Source organism: Diplotaxodon limnothrissa, linkage group LG5, assembly GCF_057381915.1.
Source record: "Diplotaxodon limnothrissa isolate DT_005_m linkage group LG5, D_limnothrissa_male_GT1.1, whole genome shotgun sequence".
In the NCBI taxonomy this organism is placed as follows: domain Eukaryota; kingdom Metazoa; phylum Chordata; class Actinopteri; order Cichliformes; family Cichlidae; genus Diplotaxodon; species Diplotaxodon limnothrissa.
The window spans coordinates 26,786,109-26,810,044 of NC_140600.1; the positions used below are offsets into that span (position 1 = coordinate 26,786,109).

Below are 23,936 nucleotides of genomic sequence, written 5' to 3' on the forward strand. Positions count from 1 at the left end.
CTTTACAGTTATTGGTGGTCGCTCTCACTTGTTTTTGCATAAAGTTGCTAAATGTCATTGACTTTCTATGATCAATTCTAGTCACTTCCTGTGTGAATGCAGAGTTAGTTAAAATTATTTGCCTGGGTATGTCAAAAAAAATTTTGATAGCATTAAAAATCTATTAAAAATGTTTATTTTTATTATTGAGATATTAAAACTATCTTTATAAAAAGTTCACAAAAGAATGTATTAAACTTATCAGAATTTATTTTCATTAAGAATACAGACCCTATAGTTGGAATTCAATGCAACAAACAAATAGTCCATCTTTTATTACAAAGATTTGAATCTTTCTGCATCCATTTGCCTCCTCCCTCTTCTTATTTTCACTTTTATTTACTTTTCCCCCTGATAATCTCCTCTTAGATGCTTACAGAGTTGCAAAAATTCATTTATTCTTTCAGATTCTTTTGGCAATGTTGCTTTGACTCTTCTCTCTGGCATCTTCTACAGGGCATCAGGTGACTGGAAGCCACCTTGTCAGCTTGTATTTTGGTCCAGAAATATTCATGGTGCCATTTAGAAATGTCATCTCCCCATCACCTTTTGCAGCTCGATATCATTATAGTCCCTCCTTCATTCTTTACTTTGCACTTCACAGAGGTGGTCCTGGTGAGGTTAGAACCAAACTATTGTATTCTGGTCTCATCAGACTAAAGATGTGCCCCCAGTACTCATCAGGCATCTTTTCATGTTTGTTACCAAAGTTTATTCACGCTGAAAAAGAAGGAATGGTTTATTTTCTTGGATGTTGTCCTTGTTCACGGGTAATTTCATATCCATATGCACGCAATTAGGCTCATCAGAAATCACAGGTGTAGTCCATTTTGTTCCAATTATCCTTAGTTATCCAATTAGTGTGTCAGTAATCACTTTTGTTGAACTAAGTTTCTACTCTGGAGCTTTTATATTCAGTATTTTAATGCAGCGCTCAAATTTCTTAAATTATTTAGTATTTTTATTTAAATGAAATTTAGGCCCGCACAGTTTAACTGGATGCAGACAAAACAAAATTGATACTGAAGGCAGACAACTGAGGTCAGAGAATGAATGCTTGTTTACTGCCTATTAAGAGACACCTGGGACTCCATTCAACATAGGGCTGTTCGATATAACGATATATATTGGATGACGATATAAAAACGTCTATCGTTTCATTTTACGCTATCGTTTGTTTCGTGGTGTCGGAAAATAAACTGTTTAAGGCAATATTTTTTCACCGTTTTGATGGTCACTGTGGTGGCTATATTAATTTCTTAAAGTTCTCTCTTTCTCTTATATTTAATATAACCACACTACGGAAGGACAAGCGCCTGTTTTTATGCGTTGTGGTTAGCAACAACGACGGTAACACCATCGCATGTCCGCTTGTTTATGTACCACATAAACCATTCACAATAAAGCTCAAGATCCTGTTGAGACTTTTCAAAATAAACTGAATCACGTGAAAGAGCAGATTATTTACGAATGAGAAGTAAAAAAGAGCCGCCAGGTGCTAAAAAATAAACCTTAGACTCAAACGTTAGAACAGACTTTTCCCCGCAGCACGCCGTGTAATAAATACAAAGAATTTATTCCACAAATAAGTAGTCACATGAAGTCACAGAGAACTGAGGGTTCAGAAAGTCATTGAACTAAAAAGCCATTCAGCTACAGCAAATTATGTTTCTAAGACAAATCTCAGAAGGCTGTAAAAGGAAGTTTCATTTTGATGTGTTATGAATTTTATGGCAGAAGGCTGGGTTATATGTTACAGCTGTACCACAAGATCAAAGATCTGTCACTCTCTCATTATGAAACTTTCTGCACATATTGAGCTGACATCCTGAAGTCAATGAAGCCTTTTTCTTGACTCTTTGTTGACTGGTCTTTTGTAATTATCTTAATTTGGACTGTACATTATATGAAAGGTCTGCATCTGGCATTGATGTTTGATTAAATTTAAACATCTCAAGAAAACCTAATGAGCCTGGAGAGTGACTGGTGGTACACCAAATCTGTTTGGTGCCACAATTAATTACTATGTCATCAGTTGATATTGATATTCATCATGATATAAACCAAATCAGTACTTCTGTTAAAGGTTAAAAGTGAGATGTGAACATACAATGGTTAATTTTGGTTTGTTTATTATTCATTTTCTGTCAGGAACTGAACATGACACATGTACGACATGTATTTCAATGAAGTAACATAAGCATCTATTATAAACTAAAACCTTAATTCTGACAATTTCAGATTTGGATCAGATGCCCAATTTGACCACACTTGATGTAACAGTGAAGGAAGACAGAAATGTTCAACTTTCTACACATAGCTGGGGAAGTGCGGTCTAATAGAAATGTTTAAGGCCATGGCGTTAGTAACTAGGGTTGTGCAATAGCATAGAATTAGCAAAAACACCTGTATAATTGTTTTTGTGATCTAGATGTTTAATATTGGGATATCATTGCTAAGGCAACAGGTTGCTTTTACATTCCTAGTGCACAATGATGACAAAAGATGAAACAAGGGCATGTCAGAGAGCGAGAGCAGTGCATGGATTTAGAAAAGGAGCTACTTTGACAACCTCCACCAAATCACTTACCCTGACTTAACAACCCAAGATGACAATAGTTTGGTTCTAAACAACTGTAAAACATTTCATCTGTACTGCCACTGTTCTGTGTTTATGACTCACTACATAAGCCATACAGACCATCGATCAGTCTTTCAGTTTGTATGGCTGCAGAGACCCATAGATTAAGTGCTGCGGGTGCGTCAACCTAACATGCTGTAGTTTTAACTCTCTTCCAGTCACATGAATAGTTCAACTTAGCGGTATTCTCATCATAATTAGACTTTCTTTGCTGTCTATCAAGCTATTGATGGAATGAGTTCTATCAAATTAATATTGAACATTTTTTATTGAAGAAAGTTATTTTTGACAATTATCATTTTAGCACTCACTGCTACATTAAATCAAACTGAAACATAACATAAGCGTCCTGTTAAGGACTAACTCCCTGTGTCAAAGTGTAGATTATTTATTTTGAGTTGTTCTTTTTTTGTATTGTCATATTTTATGCATTATTTCTTAAATTTAAATACCTTAAGATTTTATGAATTCCTGGTCCTTTAAGAAGAAAGAAAGTGTACTTTATTGATCCCCGTGGGGAAATTCCTCTCTGCATTTAACCCATTCACTCAGTGAAGCAGTGGGCAGCCATTGGGCGCCCGGGGAGCAGTGTGTAGGGATGGTACCTTGCTCAGGGGTACCTCAGGGTAGCTGTTCAGGGGAATCGAACCCCCGACCTTTGGAGGGGGTTCAGAATTCAGCGTATATTGCGGGATAGACAGGATCCTTTAGCTCAGCGCGACAGTGTGCTCATAGAGAGATATCGATTTTCCCGTGAGGGTATTATTTACTTAACCAACTTGTTGACGAGGGGGTGCAGGACCACCACCTGTCTTTTTTTGCTCTGCCCTTTTCTTGGTTGCTGTTATAAACACACAAACAGATTATTTCAGGGTCTCTTTTCAAGAGACTAAAAGCAATATAAGTGATAAATATTACCATTCTGTAGAATATTCTTATATTTCACTTTTACTTGTTCCCATGTTCTAGTGGGTCCTGTTGTGGCTCTAATGTGAAAGAGGATATAATGTAATATAATATAATATGATATAATGCAATATAATATAATAAATTTACCCTACCGCCTACTGGTGTTGGCCAGAGGGGCCGATGGCGCGATATGGCAGCCTCGCTTCTGTCAGTCTGCCCCAGGACAGCTGTGGCTACAACCGTAGCTTGCCTCCACCAGTGTGTGAATGTGAGAGTGAATGAATAGTGGTATTGTAAAGCGCTTTGGGTGCCTTGAAAAGCGCTATATAAATCCAATCCATTATTATTATTATTATTAAATTACTTACGAGTATAATTTGTCAGCAACTTTCTGCCAGCCCTCTCTCCTTGCTTTTGCAGCCTTTGCAGTGTTCCCTTGCGTTTTAATTAAACTCTGAAACTCCTGAAATCCCTCAATCAAGAGTTCTTGCTCTGCTGCCGGAAAATACCGAGCGCGCTCCTTCGACATTTTCGTCGACCAATCAAAGGGTTGCCGATCAATGTTTCTACTATCGATGCGTAGCCCCTGTTAAGCCACCCAGTGATCTCACATTACTTCATCCAGCTATACTAATCGTCAACAACAGCTGCGTTCGGAGAACCGGAATAGCGAGCTCAAAGTTAGCGCGATGATTTGATCTTGGATATGTCATTTGATCTTGGATGTAGTAAGCGAGGTACGAAGAACGGACCCCAGTCCATGATTGATAGTGTTCCTTTGTGTGTTTTTCTATCCAGGTATGCTTTTACTGCAATGGTGTGTGTGTTTGAGATCATTGTTATGCTAAAAAAAAAAAAAATTTTAAAATGAAACTGTTCCCAATCAAATGCTTTCCGGTTGGTGCTGCATGGTGTTTAAAAATTTCATGGTACTTTCCTGCATTTACAGTTATACCAGTTTTGACAAGATCTCCAAAATGCTTTAAGATACTTTATACAGCCACCCTTCCACTAAAGCCATTTGTGACATGGCTTCAGTGAACAGTAGCTGAATCAACTGAAGCGCCAGATGGAACTCTCAGGTCTTGTGTCAGGTCTTTGTAGGATTGTTTCTCCACGCCAAAATATAGTTATTTTTTCAGATTCCGATTGGGAAACTTTAATAATTCCAAAAAGGGCATTTTTCTAGCTTACCCACACACTCAAACTCACACAAACTAGTCTTATAGTTTTGGGCCAATAGCGCTTCGAGAATCACCTTGTTGGTGCAAAAATACAATTTTATGTCTATCAAACTGTGTTATCTTTAGATATTTTCACAGATTTGACTAAATGAATGGGAGCAAATTATGTGTTATGCAACAGGCTGCCACTAACCACTTGTCTAAGGATATACTTTGTTGCTGGTTTTTTACCAAGCTGACAGTTTTGCGTAGACACAACACTGATTCATCCTTTGAGTTAGAAGCCTTTTTATGCTTGAATGATTCATAGGTCAATCTTAAGTTGCTGAAGAAACAAAAAAAATATTCTGAAAATGATCAGGTACAAGGACTGAAAACGAGTGGGGGGAAAAAATCCAGAAAGCGAGCAGAACTATTATTGCTCAAGATCACTTCAAAAAATTTACAAGAAAGTCTGGCTCCTTGGAAGCCAAAATATAAAGAAATGAGGACACATTCAAACCTTTTGCACAGCACTGTTACATACCAGAAATGTAATGATCAGAAATTTATATTAAGACCTGGAATCCTCGTCAGTCATCACTGAGCTTAGCTGACTGATGCCTGAGAAGAGGCTGTTAGCTGCTGGTTATATAGAAATACATAGGAGCCACAGAAACCACCGCATCCTCTGCAGAAACGCCACAGAGCAGAAGTAAAGCGGATGAGTCGGTTTATTTACTAACACTGTCGCCATTTGTGGAGCAGCAGCATCACACCCAGAAAAGCTACGATTAAACCCGGGCAAACCTTCATAAAATGCCAGGTAGCAATACCACCACCAACCCATCCCAGTATGCCACACTGGGCAGCCCATCTGACTCCATCAGCCTCCCTTAAAACCATATTTACCCCAGCCAAACTTTCAGGAACCCACCTCTTGTTGGAAATCTTGTGAGCGACACAGCCCCGTTTCCAGCGGTCAGAACCGGAGCTGATGTTACCTGCTATTGGCGTGGCTGTCTCCTACATATCCCGTTTGTAGAATCGGTACCATGTTAGTTAGCGTTAGCTGTCAGATTGGACAGCTTCTTGACCTTAGCCTGACAACATGCTAGCTAGCTAAGTCAGCCAGACTCGTTTTCAAACGGCTTAGAGTTAAAATAAATCTTCCCGTTGTTTCATTTTCATGTCAGTGGAAAACCTCTCTTCTTCAACTAATGCTCCGAGTGTCGGACTCTGACGGTAAACACTGGTCTGACTCTGCCGTTTGAGCAGCGGTGCATGCTAACACTAGCGGCTAACATTACGCAGTCTCTCCGGTTAGAGAGGCACCGAGCTGTCACGATAGCTACTCACCTTCAGGAGCATCGAGTGGACGGGGAGCAGACTCCGCAGAGATGTCGCTGGAGGTGCTTCAGAGACTGGAGAGGTTGATTAATGTCGCTCTACTGTAGCCAAACTCTTTAACGGCGAAGAAAAACATCCAGGAGGAGGCTAACGTCAGCCTGTTTGGATTTTACGGTTCATCTGCGTGACAATGGCGGCTTAGTGCCATCTTCAGGTCACAACAGGAATTACAGTTTCTTACGACCCTACTCGCAAGCTGCAGACTTTTTTTCGTTTACCAGGATTGTTAACCAAAAATAAACTTAAAGCTTTATCTGGGGAAGAAACATGAGGAATAATCATTTTATAACTGCTGCAAGCCAAACGTCACCACTAGTCTGAAGTTACATGAATTTTCAAATGGAGTGGCATACAGGAGGTGGGTTAGGGAGGCATATATGAATAGTTATTCAGAAATAAATACAGTGCAGATAATTGATGTGGAACTTGTTTAGATGGCATTCGCGTTCTTACCTTACTTACTTAATATGCAAATCATATGCATTATATTATTTAATCATAAGTACATTTATTTATATTTTAATATTTGGGATTTTACTGGGGTGATCTTGAGAATCATGACAAATTATCTTTGTTTCCTGTTTTTTGTACTTTACATTTTTGTGTTATGTAACTGTTATTTGAATATATTTGGTATACACAAGGTTAAAGACAACTTGTAAAAAACACATATTAATCAAGAAATCTCATTCAAGAAATAACTTAAACTTTAAAAAAAGAAGAAGAAAAGAAATACGAATAGTGAGTTCTTACAAAAACCTTGAAATGTCTTTAGTTTTGATCTCAATTGGTTTCAGTTTCCAAAACAAAAAATAATGAGTAGACATTGTTTATTAAATTGGGACGTTTACATGACTGCTTTACAGTTATGTAAACTGTTGTCTGAACCTTTCGAACGCCTCTGGCAACAACAACAAGAGCAACAACAACAATAACAGTACAATAATACAATATGACTTAAATTCATTAATGATTAATTAAGGTCATAAATACTGATATTATTTAAACATAAACACTTAAAGAACTAACTGACTGCAGATGCTACACTAACAGTGTTGATAAAACTGCAATTAAAGTGGATAAAAGAAGCTAAGATTTTGAAAATAAATCATGATATGGGGTGGTTATGATGAGATGATTATTCTTTGATGTGATGAATACTTTGTTTATCCCATATTTGGGAAATTATTTTTGTTACAGTAGTTATGTTCAGTAGTTATGTTATGATACTGTAAGCGAGGTGGGGACATAAAAAAGCAAACAAAAAAGCTGTCCCAATATAAAGAACAAACCACAATATATATAAATATGAGTGACTTAAAAGGATGACTACATAAATTCGTCTCACTGTAAACAACGCATTAATAATTGGAGGCTACCTTCAGAAACCCTTTGAAAAGTTAAAAAAAAATCAAGTCGATCACGATGATCACTGTGACCCTCATTCACACAACATTTATACTGCCTCCTGGTAGGTGGTGGACCATTTATACCTAGCTAATAGAGGTAGCAAGCTGATGGGAAAAGGCTTAATCGTTTGCCTAATTCCGAGTTACTTTAAATGCAACATCGTTTAAATCTTTCTAATGAAGACATGTGATTGGCTGTTAATTTTAAACATGATAAAGAATTAGCCAATCAGTGACACTTTTCTTGGTCGTCGCCAGCAACGAACATACACTGTTTGTACATAGAGGAACCAGCAGTTTGGCCAGTCAGAGCCTGACAAAAGCGATTTTATAAAGCTGCACGTCATGTGCTGAGTTTCCACATCTGGTTTTATACGGCCCTAGGTAGACGCGTAGCCGTCTTCTGTCGGCATGAATCTCGGGTGAGTCTTCCTTATAACGGTAAGGGGAGTTAGCTTAGGCTAACACGGGTCGAATGTGTCGCAGTGAAATGAAGGGGATTATTTTAGCTTAAAACCGAAGAGAATCAATACATAACATGACCCATTTTAAAAACACTACATTGCAGCAATAAAAGAGGGGAGGTCAACCTGCAAGGGTCCCCATGAACCTGACTACAGCTCTTACAAACAACTCAGAAAATTTCACCGTGAGACTGGTGTGCATCAAAACATCTTAACATTGTATTGATTTACGGGCACAAGGTTTGGAGCCGTAAGTATAGTCGAACAGTTAGAAGTTTGGTTCTGTACATCAGTTTTCAGCGTTTAATTGAGTTTTCCAGGTTTTGCATTAACTGTTTGGGAATTGCAGCTGTTTTTAGACACATTTGTATGTGCGCAAAATAAATTTGGCAAACTAACACAATTTTAAATACTTGGATGACAATCCTTTTCGTCAATTGAGATGCTCTGCAGACTTACTGCAGCCACCTTCAGTTTCTGCTAGTTTGTGGATTTCTAAGCCTTCAGTCTGGTCTTCAGTAGCTGAAAAGCTTGCTCTATTGGAGTGAGATCAGGTGACTGACTTGGGCATTGTACAATATCCTATTTCTGTGCCTTGATAAACTCTTGGAATACTTTTTTGGTATGCTTTGGGTCATTATTCATTTGTACTGTGGAGCACAGTGTGATCAGTTCTGCAGCATTTGTCTGAATCAGCAGAGTAAAGCTTGGTACACTTCAGAATTAATCCTACTACTTCTGTCAGCTCTCACATCATCACTATAAGATAAATAAGGATTATTTTGAACTGTGAATATGTAAAGCTTCTGTAGTACAATAATAAAAAATATGGAGTGGAAATTGAGCATACACCAACCACTTAGACTAGATAATGAGACTTAAATACAGTATCGATCTTTGCCCTGTACTGACTCATAAGATGTGATTGTGTGACGTTTCATAAATGGGACATTTAAGCGAAGAAAAACCATGACCCTCCTGTGGTTGGACTGTTGTTATTTGAGTGCTGTTTCAGTGATCCTGATCCCATATTTGGACTTGGACAAAACACACTTTGAAAAATGAAAGTAGAAACAGTTGGTTCTGTAGGTGCAGTACAGCTACAGTATAATTTTTGGTGTTTATTGTGTTTTTTCTGTGCCCTAATCGATGTTGTGTTTGTGAACAGGGACGGCCTGCTTTTTGAACTTGAAAATGGAAAACCCAAGTTGATTTTGCTAAGTCATGGTGAGACCTTTAAGCTTTTATAATCTACATTTTAATCTTCATTTTGGATGTGCAGAAAAATAATGTTTTCCATCCAAATCTATCCATAGCTCTTTGAGTAATCCTGTTAACAAACGCACAGTTAACAGTCAGTTAACCTTCCTGGTAAAGCTGTGTTTTGACACTGTGAAGATTACTTTATGTAAAATTCCTATTTTTCAAAATTATACTTACTACTCCCATGCCTGTTCCACTGCAGGTGTTGATAAAAATCCAGCAAAGGTAGGACTCCAATTTAAAGTTGGGCTATTATATTCTCATGAAAATGTGTTTATCCAAATACCTTTGGTGACATATTGTTTATGTTTCTAATGATCAGTAACAATTGCATGATGGTCTGTCGGCTTTATAACTGTTATAGTTTTGTCTGATCTGGTGTGTTTCCTCACAGCTGTCCTTCAGGCCTGGAGCAGCAAACATCCTCAGCTGCCGGCAGACCTCCTGTGTGTCAGATGTACAGGGGGAGGAGCGTCCACCCCGACAGCTGGCAATGAGGCACAGAGGGGCCAGGAGTAAGGCAGGAGGAGCAGGTGCATCTGTCACCTCCAATACTGAAGGGAAGAGTGCCAGCTTGACTTCAATGAAAACACATGATCATCACAAAGTTGGCATCGTCAAAGCTGTGGCCAAGGTAAGGATCTGGTTTAGCATACCTGTAAAGGTTTGGACACATTTTCAAAAAAGCTTCTATGAAATAATAAAATGATAACATAACATTTTTTATTTGTTCCTCTCCGACTTGGTCCCACTCACACATAAAATCCAAAGGTGAGTGAGCAGGATATTGTTAGTCTCACTTGCTTTCTGTTGAATCTGAAGTTCTTCAATGGTTTTTGTTCACATTTTTTTACTGTTTTTCTTAACTGGCTGTTCTATTTATAGACATTTTTCCCAATTTGTATTGCTTTTTTTATTCAGTTTCCTACTACATTTTCCTTTGTTTTTGTTAATATTGTAATTTCTTGCTTTACTTTTTTCACTTCAGTTGTTCTGAAGATAATTTTCTTCTTTTTTGTGATCTAAATGTGATCGACCTTCTTTTCTTCTTGTGCATCTAAAGACCACTTTCAGAACTCTCTGGAAGACCAGTTATGACCACTTGTGCCACTTTTCTTCTATACTTTAATCATAGACCTCAAACATGCACAGAGAGCAAACATCAACTTCTATTTCAACCTTGCACAAATTTCGTGTGAGGGATCATTGCTGGTGACAAGACTCCACAGTTTCCAAGCCAGAAGGCAGCCCATCGAGTGAAAAGCAAGACTAGGAGCATGCTCATTACATTTTTTTTTTTTTTTCCATGATTCACTGAATTTGTCTCCTAGGGTGAGATTGTCAACATTTCCGCTGAATGCTCTGTCAGGTGTCCTGAGGCATCTGACAGAGAGCATTTGGTTGAAAGGGTTTGAACTGTGGTGCCATCATATGCTGGCACACAGCACATTAAAAACACAGCAGTTTTGGGAGGGGTTTTTGCCACACCAACACAATCTTTGCTCACCAACTGTCTCACTTTCCACATATATTTTCCTGTGACTTTGTTTACTTCATAAAAAAAATTAAAATAAATTTCAAGGATCATTGCTTTGACATACTGGAGGAGATGCATTATAGCAGAGAAAATGGGACTATTTCTTATAAATTCTCATGTACATATGTATATAAGAAGTATGTATGTGTTTTTCATGTTTTGTATTTTTGTTCTGTTGATGCACTACTGGTTTAGAGTTATTACTGTCTAGTTCAAATATTTTGGGGTTCTTTGGATTCTATCACTTATTTGGATGCAGGCAATGGGGGAAGCAGCCTAAGCAGAGATTCCTAGATATTCGTCTCCTACCTACTTCATCCAGCTCCTCTGGGTGGGGAAACAAAGGCCTTTCTAAGCCTGCTGAGGCCCACAATCTCCCCAGCATGTTGTGGGGTCATCTCTTAGTAGAAAATGCCTAAAACACCAGTTGCAAGTGTTGTTCCCATTATATTCCTTAACCATGGGTTCTTTTGATGTGAAAGAGCAGCAGGTCTACTCTGAGCTCTTCCTGAATGACTGAACATAGACACATTTGTGCAAAAATTAATTTGTACTGCTTGTATCTGCGATCTTTTTCATTCAGGCACTATCTGTAGGTCATCGTCAAAAGACCTACAGGTACACCGGTAATTTAACAGTTTAACCTTAACACTTGGCTTTCTCTTCACCACAACAGACTGACCATACTGTGCACTATTTATAAAATAGGGTATTGTAAGTTGCCTTAAATTTAAAATAACTCTGTAACTGTCTCCCCTCAACCATTGATTTTCTGTCTTTCTGCTGAAGGTAAAGTCAGACAGGCAGAAACACAGTATTACTCTTGGGCCCCTGAGAGCCGGTGAGAAAACGGGACAAGCGGGAAACACTAGGACTCGAGGAGCTGGAAAGGCAGGATTTAAAGACCCAGCAGCCAGTAGGGATGCAGCACTGAAGGACAGCATGGTGTGTCTGACCAGTGAGCAGCTGCAGCACATCCTCAGCACTGTCCAGACCTCCAACAATATGCAGCACCCACCAGAGGATGACAAGACTCAAGGAAGCAATGGTAGAGTGGTGCACTGAGAAGGACTGAAGCACAGAGTGAAGAGCAATTTAAAAAGTTCTTTTTTTTTTTTCACCCTTTCAGGAAATCAAACAAGCTCAAAATCTGGCTACTCACAGAATGAAGGAGGAGGAGGCAATATGAGGGAGGAAGACAGAGGAGGAGGAGGGGAGGGAATAAAGAAAGGAGATGGAGAAGGAACAGATTCAATGGGAACCTCACAACAGAAAGACAACAAGTGAGGAGCTTGTCACAGTTCTTGTAGCAAAATCAAATTCCTCTTGATGCATACCTACTGTAGATGGCAGTCAGTGTATAGGACTCTGGAAATTTAGCTGACTCTTTAATTCAAGCATGAATATAATTAGACAACACAAATGTCACATCATTGTTACAGCAGATCCAAAAAAAAATCAAGTTTTTAAGATGTTGTGATGATGCTGTTGTTCCTCAGGTTGTCTGGAGGTATGTTCAGCTGGCTGGAAGAGCGACAGTCAGACAGCAAGGCAGCCATCGAAGCTAAGAAGGCTCAGTGGAAGAAAGAACTCGGTACGTACAGTTACACACACGCAGGCATTTTAAACCAGTAATCCTCATGTATATTAAGAATGGTGACAGTTATACCAGAGAGTTTGAGCATCATTGTATGGCTCTGATAAACCTGCTGAACAGCAAAGAGCAAACACAGTAAGAGTTTAATTATTGTTTTATCTTATATTGTCTTTACTCACCTCAGCCTGAAATCAAGCCTCAGTTGATGTTAAAAAATCAGAATGAGGAAAAATGTCAGTCACTTTGCATTGGTTTTGCTATTTATGAAACAGCAGAGAGGCGTACTACGAAGCAATTAGACACAGCTGTAATTTCTTTTGGGTAGCTGTCTTGACAAAGCTTAAAACCAAAGTTAAGAGATGACCATTAATATGATGATGGTTATCACTTTCTGCTGCACATTAACGGGGGTGTTTTGCTTGTCATGTCACTTTCCTTCTGCACGTAATTGATCGTTCTGCTTACTTAGGAATCCTAATCAGAGGAATGGACAATAGACAAACATAAGGAATGTAAAATAATGACACAGCAAAGGACAACACAGGTGCTGCATGTAAGCCAAGTGAGCAATGCTGCAGAAAATCATTACGTGTACTTCTTGTGTGCACATTAGAGCTCTGAGACTTTAAACTTGATCCATTTACATGCCGTTTTATAATCAGTAGCTTCAGACTCTGTGCCACAGCCTATTTACAAATGTGCCTTTAGTTTGTGGACACATGACTCTTTGTTGTATTTGCTATGATGTGAGAAGTGTGGGGGGAAAAAAGAATTGGCAGCAGATTAAAGTATGAAATTATATTTATGCATTTTCTGCTTTAGAAACTGAATTCTTGAGAAAATATAATATGAACAGTTTGTCCTGCAGTAACTTTGCAGCAAGGCTTGCTTCAGTGGTGTCAGTAAAATATGGCTCCACAGGTTGCATGTATAAAATATATTCTGTCTGTAGAGAATGTAAAATGCATTTTGAGCATGCTGTCATTAAAGGAAGTTTATTTTAAATTGGATTGTGTTATATATTCAACATAAGTTACTCTGGTCTTATCAGGTAAAAAGAAAGCCACTTTCATAGCCTGAAAAAAAAGTAAATTTAGTGTTTACACACCTCACTAATGTATGATTATTACTTATTAGTTAGACCATCTGGATTTTCAGCACAAATGTACTGAACTATGAGGGGAAAACATCCAGCGAGAGGTCAGAAGCCAGACAGGATAGATTTCATTTACTCAGTCCCTTTTTTGCTGAACAGAGAATCTGCTCCAACCTACTGGTAACACAAACCAAAGTGCAAAATGTAGTTTGTAGTACCAAGTCTGCAGATGCTCAGTCAGAAACAACAACCTGACTCCATGGAGCCTTATGTCAACAGTCCTAGCTTCTGCTGGTGGTGTAATGTTCAGGGGAATGTTTCCTTGGCACACTTTGAGTCCATTAATGCCAACTGCTCATGATGTGAACACCGCAGGCTGTTGTTGATGACCATTTCTTTATATGGTCACAATTTAATGGCTCCAAGAGCACAATTACACCAGAGTGTGCATAATGAGTACTCGATGTTAAAACCTTTGTAGTGTTATTTAAGTAAGATTTTGACTTTGACTCTGAGTACTACTTTTCAACACTTTTGAAAACCCCTTTTTTTTTTCTTTTTTTTTTGGTTTTGTTTTGTTTTCCAAAATCAGCGTTTAACCTTGTGACGTTTATTTTAATGTATAGGTAACCTGAAATGACATACTGATAGGTCAACACTGGCAATGACTCCTGTTATCAAAGAGTCAAAACGTGTGTGTGTGTGTGTGTGTGTGTGTGTGTGTGTGTGTGTGTGTGTGTGTGTGTGTGTGTGTGTGTGTGTGTGTGTGTGTGTGTGTGTTAGATGAACAGGTGGCCCTAAAGCAGCAGCAACATTCAGCACCCAGCAGACTGCAGGTACAGTCACCTCTGAGTTCCTGTGCTCATTTTGTTTTTTAATTCTCTTCTTTTTTTTTTTTCTTTTTTTTTTTGAATAATTAAACTGCTGATTTAAAATTTTACCAACTGTTCCAAAAATATTAAAACTAGAACTTTTACAACTAGAACTACAAGCTGAATTGTGTTAAGTAATGCTCAAGAATTAGTTGGAATGGATGAATTGATTTAGGAAAGTGGGCTCGACTCTTAGAATAGCCAAAATGTGCAAAATTGACTTATTTGTGTCATACTTTGTTCAGTATGAAGCTGTCGCCCTCTACTGTCAGTTAAGAAGAATACAGGCTTATGCAGGACTTGTGATTGGACTCTGGGTTGATATATTTTATTTTATTTTATTTGTAGCATGTGTAAAAGCCTTTTGTGTATGTCTATGTGTGTGTTTTTCAGGCTGAGGAGGACACACAGAGTGTGTTATCAGTGCAGAGCTCGATCAGCCACAAACAGCAGCCGCCAGCCATCAGATCCAGCCTCAGACTCGGGGTAATAAAAGTACTTTTCACAGATAAAATCAACACTGAGGTTGGAGCAGCCATGCTTTTTTTTCTTTCTTTTTTTTTTCTTCATTTCTTCACACCATCACACTTTAACTGATGTAAGAACACCAACTTTCCATTCTGTCCTCAGCAAGACTAAACATCAGTTAAATTTGTAACAAGCAGAAAAAGTATATTTAATCAATTATCAGTAATTTTTTTTATTTATATTGGATTGGGTTGATTGGTCTTATTGGATTCTTTGTCTTATCATCCTATGCATCTTACAAAATGTGTTTTAGTACTTGTTGCATGTGGTGGTTTATAGTTAGATATCTTATCTCTGGAGATAATATTAATGTGATGTAAAACACCAGAATACAACCACACGGGTAATTATGCTGGTACTTGTCCATTTCAGGTTAAAACGTGAATACGATTACCTGCAGTCTAAATCAGACCCTGGTGACTAAACAATTACAAAAAACACTAAAAATGAAAATATATTCTGTTGGTTTATTTTACTGAAGTCTTTTAATTGTATATTTAGTTTTTTTATTACTTAGTAAGTGAATGTGTATTACACAGATTTTGGTTCTTATTTTATTGTATTTAGTTCAGCTCTTCAGTTTTTTTGTTTTTTTTTTTGTCATTTTGCTTCAATAATAGCTGTTTTATTTCATTACTGGTTGTTTCCTGTTTTGAACGCCGGAACAAGAACTTTTGGGATAGACCAAACATGTTCATCTCACCTTAAATACTAATTAAATCAAACGAAGCATTTATCTGCTTTTTTTTCTTATACCTTACTGTTTAAGAGTAAAGTAAAAGAGTAAAGTGCAGTTGAAGATTTTCAGTAACATAACTTTCCCTAACTTGTTATTTGCCTTTTAATCCCTCTCTAACTTATAGTACAAAAAAATGTCGCTTTCATTGCAGTTTTTTTTTGTATTTTGTTTTTTTTTATATGACACTGAGAGAGTGAAACGAGAAAAGATTTATTGAATCTGATATTTCTCTCAAGTGTTGTTTATCTATACAGTTCAGGGTTATTCATTTCAGAACTGCTGCTGACTGAATTCGAGCATATTTTTTTGTGTGTATGTGTCTGTGTGCGTTTAAGATTTATTCACAACAAAACTTAACTGTGATCTTAAGGATGTGTTTAGGCAACAAAAAATATGAATTAAAATTAAGTCCTTGCATCTCTGTAGGAGGTCACTCCGATGGAGGAGGAGATGCTAAGTGTGGAGAGGAGAGAAGAGCAGAAGAGGTGCTGGTTGGAAGAGCTGGACCGTCAGAGAGAGGAGATGACTGAGCGCAGGAGACGAGAGAAAGTGCTGCAGAGTCAGGTACAGCGGGGACACGGCACAGACCAGGCAGGTTTGAGAGGTCAAAGTTGTCCCCCTGAGTCTGGTGTTGTTGTGTCTGCAGGCGGAGGACCACGAGCTCTGGGCTACACATTTTGACTCGCTGCAGAGGAGGCCGCCTGTCCAGCCTGCAGTTCCATCAGCGCTGCCACCGGCTCAGTTCAGCAGCTCTGATCGGGGAGAGTGGGAGCCCTTGTCAAGCCTTTCCCTCATCTGGGATGCTACGAGCAGCTGTGGAGCAGACAGTGTCGCAGGAAACAGTGTGGATACAACCCGTGGGTACCCAACCAGGGCCAGGTGGGAAGGAACGTCTCGTCAAATATTTAAAAGACTCTTTGTACACGATCCATGGTGACTTATTTGTGATGAGCTGCAGATGTATAAGTGTATATATTTAGTTTGTTTGTTTTCCTGTGGTATGTACAGCTATCTGAGGACCATGACCTCCCTGTTGGATCCTGCCCAGATAGAGGAGAGAGAGCGGAGGAGGCTAAAACAGCTTGAACAGCAGGTAGGAGGAGGCACAGAGAAGAGATCAGTGAATGTTTTTCTCACCAAGATTCCCTAAATTTTATCTTTTCCTACCAGCGAGCTATCGAAGCCCAAGTGGAGGAGCGTCGTCTGCAAAGGGAACGAGAGGAGGCGAAGAGGAGACAGGAGGAGGAGGAAGAAGAGAGGAGGGTGGTGCTGGAAAGGGAAATGCTGCAGAGACAGTATGAGATGGACACACTGAAGGAGAGGGAAAAGGTCAGAGACAGACTATTATACAGAAACATTTACGTAAACTCTCTGCACTCCTTTATTTCTCATATTTTCTGTTAAACATTTTCTGCTGAGGATGAAGCTAACTGTACTTATCTGAAACTGTTTCATTGTGTTCTTCATCTTTAGGAGCAATCGATCAATCAGGAGGAGCAGCTAAAAAAAAGCAGCCATGATGGCAGATTGCATCAGGAACTGGAGTCCAACGGTCAGTAAGACTTTTGCAGTGTCTTTGCACTTTGGATCTGAAAATATGCACCAAAAGTATATTTTTACTCTGCCTGCTCAGTAATGAATCAATGCTTTGAAGCACAGGATTCAACCACATGGTAATGCTGCTAAAAATATAGAGTCTGGGTCCAAATATACATATCTTTTATTCTACTGAGTGGCAGAAGTACAGAACGTGGCCTCAGAAATAGTTTGCAGAGTTAATCAATGCCAAACAGTAGATCGAACCACTGTGAGGATTATGGAGGGAGTCATTTTCTAAAAACTTGAAATGTAATCCACTTCTGCCATGAACCAAAACTGTTGCTGAGAGACTGATAAACAGCAATGAAAGTGATTTCCACCCAAAGGAATTAGTTTCATTAGTATCCTACCAAGGAACCAACTCATTGTGCTCATTTATGTTTAATGTTTTCTGGTTTCTGACAGAAGAGAGCGTTTCACTCCCAAACTGTTTATTAAACACACCTGCTCCAGGATTTGCTCCCTCCTGTGTAGCACTGGTGACAGCTGATTTAAAATAAATTGAGGTGCAGAAGATGTTGAAGTAAACATGTTTGTAATAATTAGCTCTGTGTGTGTCTGTTTTTGTTTTCAGCAGTTACCAGGCAGGCTGAAGATTTGGAGGACACCAGCACTTCGGGTTCCTCTTACAAAGACGCTGCTGTACAGACAGGTAACGCATCTAATGCTACTACACCCACTTACACTGCTGCTGTGGGAGACCGTATGTCTGCGTCTATCTGCACTGAGCCACTAAAAAAAATCTGTTTCCATGTTTGTGAGATTGAAATGTTTCAGTGCAGCATCAAGGTGGAGTAAAAAGAGCTTTGAGTCCTCAATTAGAGCAGAGAATGCACTGTAACTACCAGTTTACCTTCTAGTTTATGACTAAATTAGCAAGATTTAATTAAAGTTGACCCATTCTGCCCATTTTCAGATTTTTCTCTTTAAAGAAGCTTTGCATGAACAGCAAGCAAATTTGGCTTCTGTGGTCACAGTCGGAGCTGTGTGTCTAATATGACCGTATTAGGGACATCCACTCTGACGTCATTCATATCTAAGTGTAGGAAAACAGAACTGTCTGAATTCTGCTGGAGGTGATGTCATTGTTGGAAAATGTGTCCATGTTTAATATGAATATCCACGATTGTCTCTCTCGCTCTTTTGCCCTCTCTTTCTATGGGTATCTAATACCTTTGCAGTATTTTATATTTTCTGTTTTTCTACAAGATAAATGAGTAAAGAGGCTCTCTGTCAATATATTGATAAAGTTGTAGCGGTGTCATCTTTACCTCTTAGGTCCTACAAACTTGAACAGGCAGACTCAAAATTTGTTTAAATGATTCTTGGGGTTTTTTTTTCCTTGTGTGAAGGAGCAATATTTCTAGAAAGCTGCTCATTATTTCCTGTACAGTACAAATCATTTTTTTGGTTCAGCCCTATTTAATATTTGCTGAAAGGCCTCATATCTGTATGTTTTTATTTATCCCTGTCTCTGTGCAGAAGCTGCTCCTTCTCTGCCGCTCAGAGCTCAGACTCCAGATGTCTCAGCGCAGCCTCCTCCATCTCTGCCCACTGCTGCTCCTCCTCCAAACAGCAGGAGCAGAGCGTTGAGAACAGGGAAGGAGAACATTTGTCTGCCAGCAGGAGGAGACCCATATGAGCCGTTTGCCAGGACAGAGAAGAGCAGGAGGGACAAGAGGAGACCTGAGTGGAACACTCAGAGGTAGAAACTCCTAGACCATCACACTCTAGTACATCTGAAACAGGGATTGTATTGATAATATTTTAAAAATCTCTCCCTACACATGCTCTGCTTCAGGCCAAACCGTCAATTCGTTCCAGCCTCAGAGCGCTACCCAGCTGCTCTGCAGAGGAACAGACAGGAGAGTCGACTAAAGAGGCAAGCTGAGCTCCTCGCTCTGCAGGAGAGGACCTGTCTGCCGAGGACCGACCCTCCTCTTCCTCCTCCACCCCAGGAGCTTTGCCTGTGCCCTGACATCATGCAAACCAGAACCAGTCCCACCAGGAAGGTAGCCCCCCCCCCCCCAATACCAGCCTCTTAAAAAGACTTTTGTTACTTCTAGTTTTCTCTGCTGGCTGGAGGTCATTTGTAACCCTCCCAGCTGCAGGTGGATGTGTGTGTTGATGACTGCTGCTGTTTCAGGTGGAAGCCAACTCCAGAGGGCACATCATTTCCACAGGCTTAAACGCTGAAAGGTGAGCAGCGGACAGTAGACTCCAATCAGAAGGTTTTAATATTTGAACAGATTCTGAAAGTTTTTTTTAAAATTTTTTTTTTAGGAGGATTAAAAATTTCAGAAAAAAAAGTTTGTGCAGTTTGTAACCAGAAAGCCTAATTTTTAGTAATTAGTCCAGCAGCTGTGCATGGCGGGGTTGGGACTCCCTCTTCAAAACTGTGTGCCACTACAACTATGTGCTTAGTTTTAGTCTGTGTGGTGAATGTTGTAGATGTTTATTGAGACTTGGATGTCAGTGTTCTGTGTATTTTAATACACAAAATGATAAAAACTTACCTGCAAACTCACTCTTTAAACTAACATAAACTGAAAAATAAGACTAACTAAATTGAATAAACTAATAGAACAAATGGAAAACTGTATTAAATTTGGTCAGCCCACAATTAAAATCGTTATAAGATTGTATTTTCAGCCAGTTTTCAGGTAGTTTGGTTGTGCATTTTATTCTAGACTAAAACATAAGAAATGTAAAGGGCTTTTTCATGTTTTGTTTTGTTTTTTGTCCTCCAGAGGGCGCTCTCCTCCTGTCCCTGCAGTCAAACACAGAGCGCAGAGTCAGCATGCCTCCAATACTCTTCCTCTTGTCTCGGAGTTCATTCCTTACGTCAGGACTAATGAAGTCTTCAACCTGGACCCTCTGGAGCCCGCTGACACTCCTCCACCCCTCACACACTCAGGTTAGACACACCAAACTAGATGTAATGATCCCCAAAATTTTCAAGTTCCAGCCTCGCCATTGACACAAATTCTACGATACAGTAGAGGAAATGATTTGGGTTTGAAAGTCACAACAAAAACTAGATGCTTATTCAAGTTTAAGCCTTCATGTAAGTACAGTATTGTTACACGATGGAGTAACATAATTGTATCTGCTTGTTCAGAGTTTTATCCCACAAGTCCCCAAAACGTTGAAAACCAATCAATTAATTGCCTGACAAAAGAAATATTTTGCATAATTCTCCTTTCTCACTCTTAGAATCACCAGACTTTACAAAATAGGCTCAATGTTTCTATCAGTGTGACCTGAAAATAGTGAATGAGCTCGTGAACGCATCAGGAAAGTGTTTACTGAGGTCAAAACTGAGGGTCATTTCGCCACAGACTTCTACATAATCTTTATATAACCAAAGGTATCACCTCTGGTGGCCATTAAAAAAAATATTCAGGATTATTCTGACCCTGGAAGCTGGGTCCATTTTGTATTCCCATAACTTCCATAACTTTCATCTAATGTCACTTTGAAAGTCTTTGCACAGAAACAGATAAATCTTTATTTCTTTTTGTTAGACAATCATGATAACTGCCTGATCTTTAGTTGGATAAAACAATCCACTCCTCTGGGAGTAACTTAAAACCTTTTTTCAGGTAGCAAACTTGGAAACAGCGGCACATAAATGCAGAGAAAAACCTCTGAGCATGTTACTGTGCATCAGTTTGCATCTAAATAAATGTTCTCTCCTGTTATAGGAGCGCCTCCTCCATCACATCGAGACCCCCTCCTCCACCCAGAGCTGCTTCGTAACACCCACATACACCGACAGCAGGAGATCCTCAGAGGCCTGGCTCAGCTCCGCCAGGTAACACACTCAAAAAACCCCACACACAAGGTGTCCTTACAGAGAAAACCCCAACAATCAAACAACCCGCTGTGAGCAAGCGCTTGGCAACAATGGGAAGTAAAAACTCCCTTTTAGCAGGATTAAACCTAAAGAACCAAGCTCAGGGAGGGGCCAGCCATCTGCTGGTAGGGGGTTGGGGGAGGGAGACGGGACAAAAGACACACTGTGAAAGAGAGCCAGGAAGTAATCATTCTCCGACTTAGTTTTGTCAGGGTCATCATTCATTATTACTCACTAATAATGTATGATGACCCTGAAACCAGGGTTAGCAGATAAAGTCTGCTGTCTTTATCTGCTGATTCTCCTGAAGTCTTGTTACAGAGTCTGTTACAGTGTTTCCGCCAGTGTATTACAAACCCAGCAGTCTGCCGCTCTCCTCTTCTCAGTAAATTCAGTTGCCTCAAAATGAGCAGAATAGTTTCCCCGTCACGCCTGTGTTGATCCACATGAAGACGATGAGTGATGAGCATCCTCACCTGTACAAACTGTGTTTGTGTGCTCTCAGGGTTTGTTACTGAAGCAGCGGGAGCTAGAGTCAGATCTGAATCCTTCCCGGAAGCATCACGACAAGCACCGGATTCCCTCGACATCACACCGCACGTGACCTCCGACCTGTGTCAAATAAAACCTCAGCACTCTCATGTGAGTGCATTTATTTTGATACTACAGAGTCCTTCAGACTTGATGACCTCAGGAGGTCCAACCCTTGAGGGGACAGATGATCAGCGTACTAAAATGTCACAAATCAGTAGTTGACTCCCCTGCACCTATGACCAGGAGATACAGTTTAGTTTAACAGTGAAACAGTAACAATCTAACAATGAGTTCAAGCAGAATAACCCCTGAATGAGTCACTGAGTGTAATTCTCCATAAACTCTTCTTCCCACTGCACAAAAAGGAAGAGTAAATATTCCAGAGATGGTTGTAGCTCTCATGAGCTGCTCTTTTATAAAAAACCCAAATTAAATCATTATTTTTCTTAATATTACATTTATTTAACATTGGGGACACAGCGAAGTTTAAATTCTGTTAAAGCTGAAAGCTGAAATTGCAATGTTGCTTGTCTACTAGCAGGATTCTTGAAAATGTTCTGGTTGGATAGGCATACAAAGTTTGCCCTTTTCTTGGGGGTCATTCTAAACCAGGGAATTTTTTTTTTTTTTTTTTTTCCTGGTTTATAATCGTCCTTAAAAAAAAAAAAAAAGCCTTTAAAAAAAGGTTCATGCTGCATAAAAGCTGAACTGGTGTGAATATGTCAGAGTAAACTCATCCCTCAGAGCTGCAGAGGGGAGTGGTCCACGAGTCGGACGCCGTGGTGGCTGAAGCTCAGAGCTAAAGACTCTGACGGGAAACTGACCATCCAGCGCTCTGCAGGTGTACTTGAACGCAACGTCCAGCGCTCTGCAGGTGTACTTGAATGTGACAGTGAACCAGTGATGTGGACGTGGGCACTGAGCAGATATGAAAGCCTGATGATAATCATCATAGCTAAAGATGAAATCCTTTGTAGTATCGAGGCCCCACCTACAGACCACCAACAAGGGGTGGCCTTAGACTGTATATAAAAGATGGACATAGCCACTGTGACATCACCCATTTGTTAGTTGATGCTTTTGAAACTAGGCATTGCAGATGAGGTGTGGATGTAACTAAAATGCTCGTAGGATAGTGACATGTCACACCCGCCTTAAAAAATTTTATCCTTTTTTTTTTTTTTGACTGGTGACCATAAACATGCAGTCTTCAGTTTCAATTATGTTTTTAATTACTTATGGTTGGTGCTCAACAGGACTTTTAGACATTTTTACATTTAGTTCTACTTAAAATACTTGAAGCTTTTACTTGCCCTAAAGAAGATTCTTTATTATTCTTTATTGCTAACAAGACGACAGAAGCTGTCGGGGAACATTAAGTCTAATCGAGCCAAACACAGGAGCTCAGTGGCCACACCCCTAAAGTCATGTAACTGTAGTGTAGTCTGTTTTGAGTTTAACAGTAAAATTAGTGAATTTTACTAGTCTTTCCCACAGAGCCTGTTATCTGCAATAATCAAAACCCGAGCTGTAGCAATGCCAGCTTCTGTATTGATCAACTGTGTTAGTTTCACCTCTCAGACCTGGATGTCCATCTTTTACATACAACTCATCTCTGCTGAGGTTGGTGGTTGAGTTTCATTGTGGGTTACGTTGGGAGCTGTTTTTGGAACAAGACGGCAGAATGAGGTGACGTATATCATCCTGTGGCCTCAGTTTATTTTTGCTGTGTTTTTCGTTCGTTCCTCACAAGTCCCTGAGTTCAAGTAAAAAATCTGTCCCTTTTCTCTGAGGGAGGCTGTTAGAGTTCACAGCCTGATGGGAAAATTTATCAAATTTTAGTGGCTAAAACTTCAAATATGAGGTTTTCTCTAAGAGACGCAAAAGTTAATTCAAACAGACAGCACTGAAACGCCTCCTCCAAACGGGAAGTCTTTCTCCTGCTGCTCACTGGCTGAGTTTCTTGGTGAATTGCGTTACATGAGGAACGTATTTTATTTTTAAATGCACTTTTTTTTTTTTTATAAGAATGACATGGTATCTGACAACTGTTGAGTTTTTCCATTTTTTTTCCTGCAGAGAAGTGAGGAACAAATGTTTCTTTATTTTCTGCTGCCTAAGAAGCTGTGTTTCTGTGTGATTTTCATTGTGCTGATGTATTTTTTAATTTATTTTAAATGTAATTAAATGTTTGGAAACCTGTGGTTTATACTGACTTTCATTTCTTTTATGCATAGTTAGTTAAAACATGCTGACACCAGTTCATTCTGGTCAGAT

General features: G+C 39.4%; 1 protein-coding gene across 1 annotated transcript; it reads left to right on the top strand.

The window, feature by feature from the left end:
- Window positions 1-7,982: 7,982 nt before the first annotated feature.
- ccdc66 (coiled-coil domain containing 66) lies at window positions 7,983-22,173 on the top strand. Its single transcript, XM_085353515.1, has 21 exons — window positions 7,983-7,993; window positions 9,204-9,262; window positions 9,501-9,523; window positions 9,693-9,932; window positions 11,625-11,883; window positions 11,965-12,118; window positions 12,335-12,429; window positions 14,312-14,364; window positions 14,794-14,886; window positions 16,094-16,231; window positions 16,314-16,546; window positions 16,676-16,760; window positions 16,838-16,996; window positions 17,141-17,219; window positions 17,841-17,918; window positions 18,749-18,971; window positions 19,068-19,278; window positions 19,413-19,465; window positions 20,017-20,183; window positions 20,974-21,083; window positions 21,631-22,173. Exons 1-21 carry the CDS (start codon window positions 7,983-7,985, stop codon window positions 21,727-21,729), a joined length of 2,622 nt encoding a protein of 873 aa, XP_085209641.1. The 3' UTR covers window positions 21,730-22,173.
- Window positions 22,174-23,936: the final 1,763 nt, after the last annotated feature.

Bases quoted from the DNA above. Each gene is read 5' to 3' on its own strand.
- ccdc66 (XM_085353515.1), top strand. The intron at 12,119-12,334 runs GTGAGGAGCTTG...GTTGTTCCTCAG, and splicing joins TCACAACAGAAAGACAACAA to GTTGTCTGGAGGTATGTTCA. The intron at 14,887-16,093 runs GTAATAAAAGTA...GCATCTCTGTAG, and splicing joins GATCCAGCCTCAGACTCGGG to GAGGTCACTCCGATGGAGGA.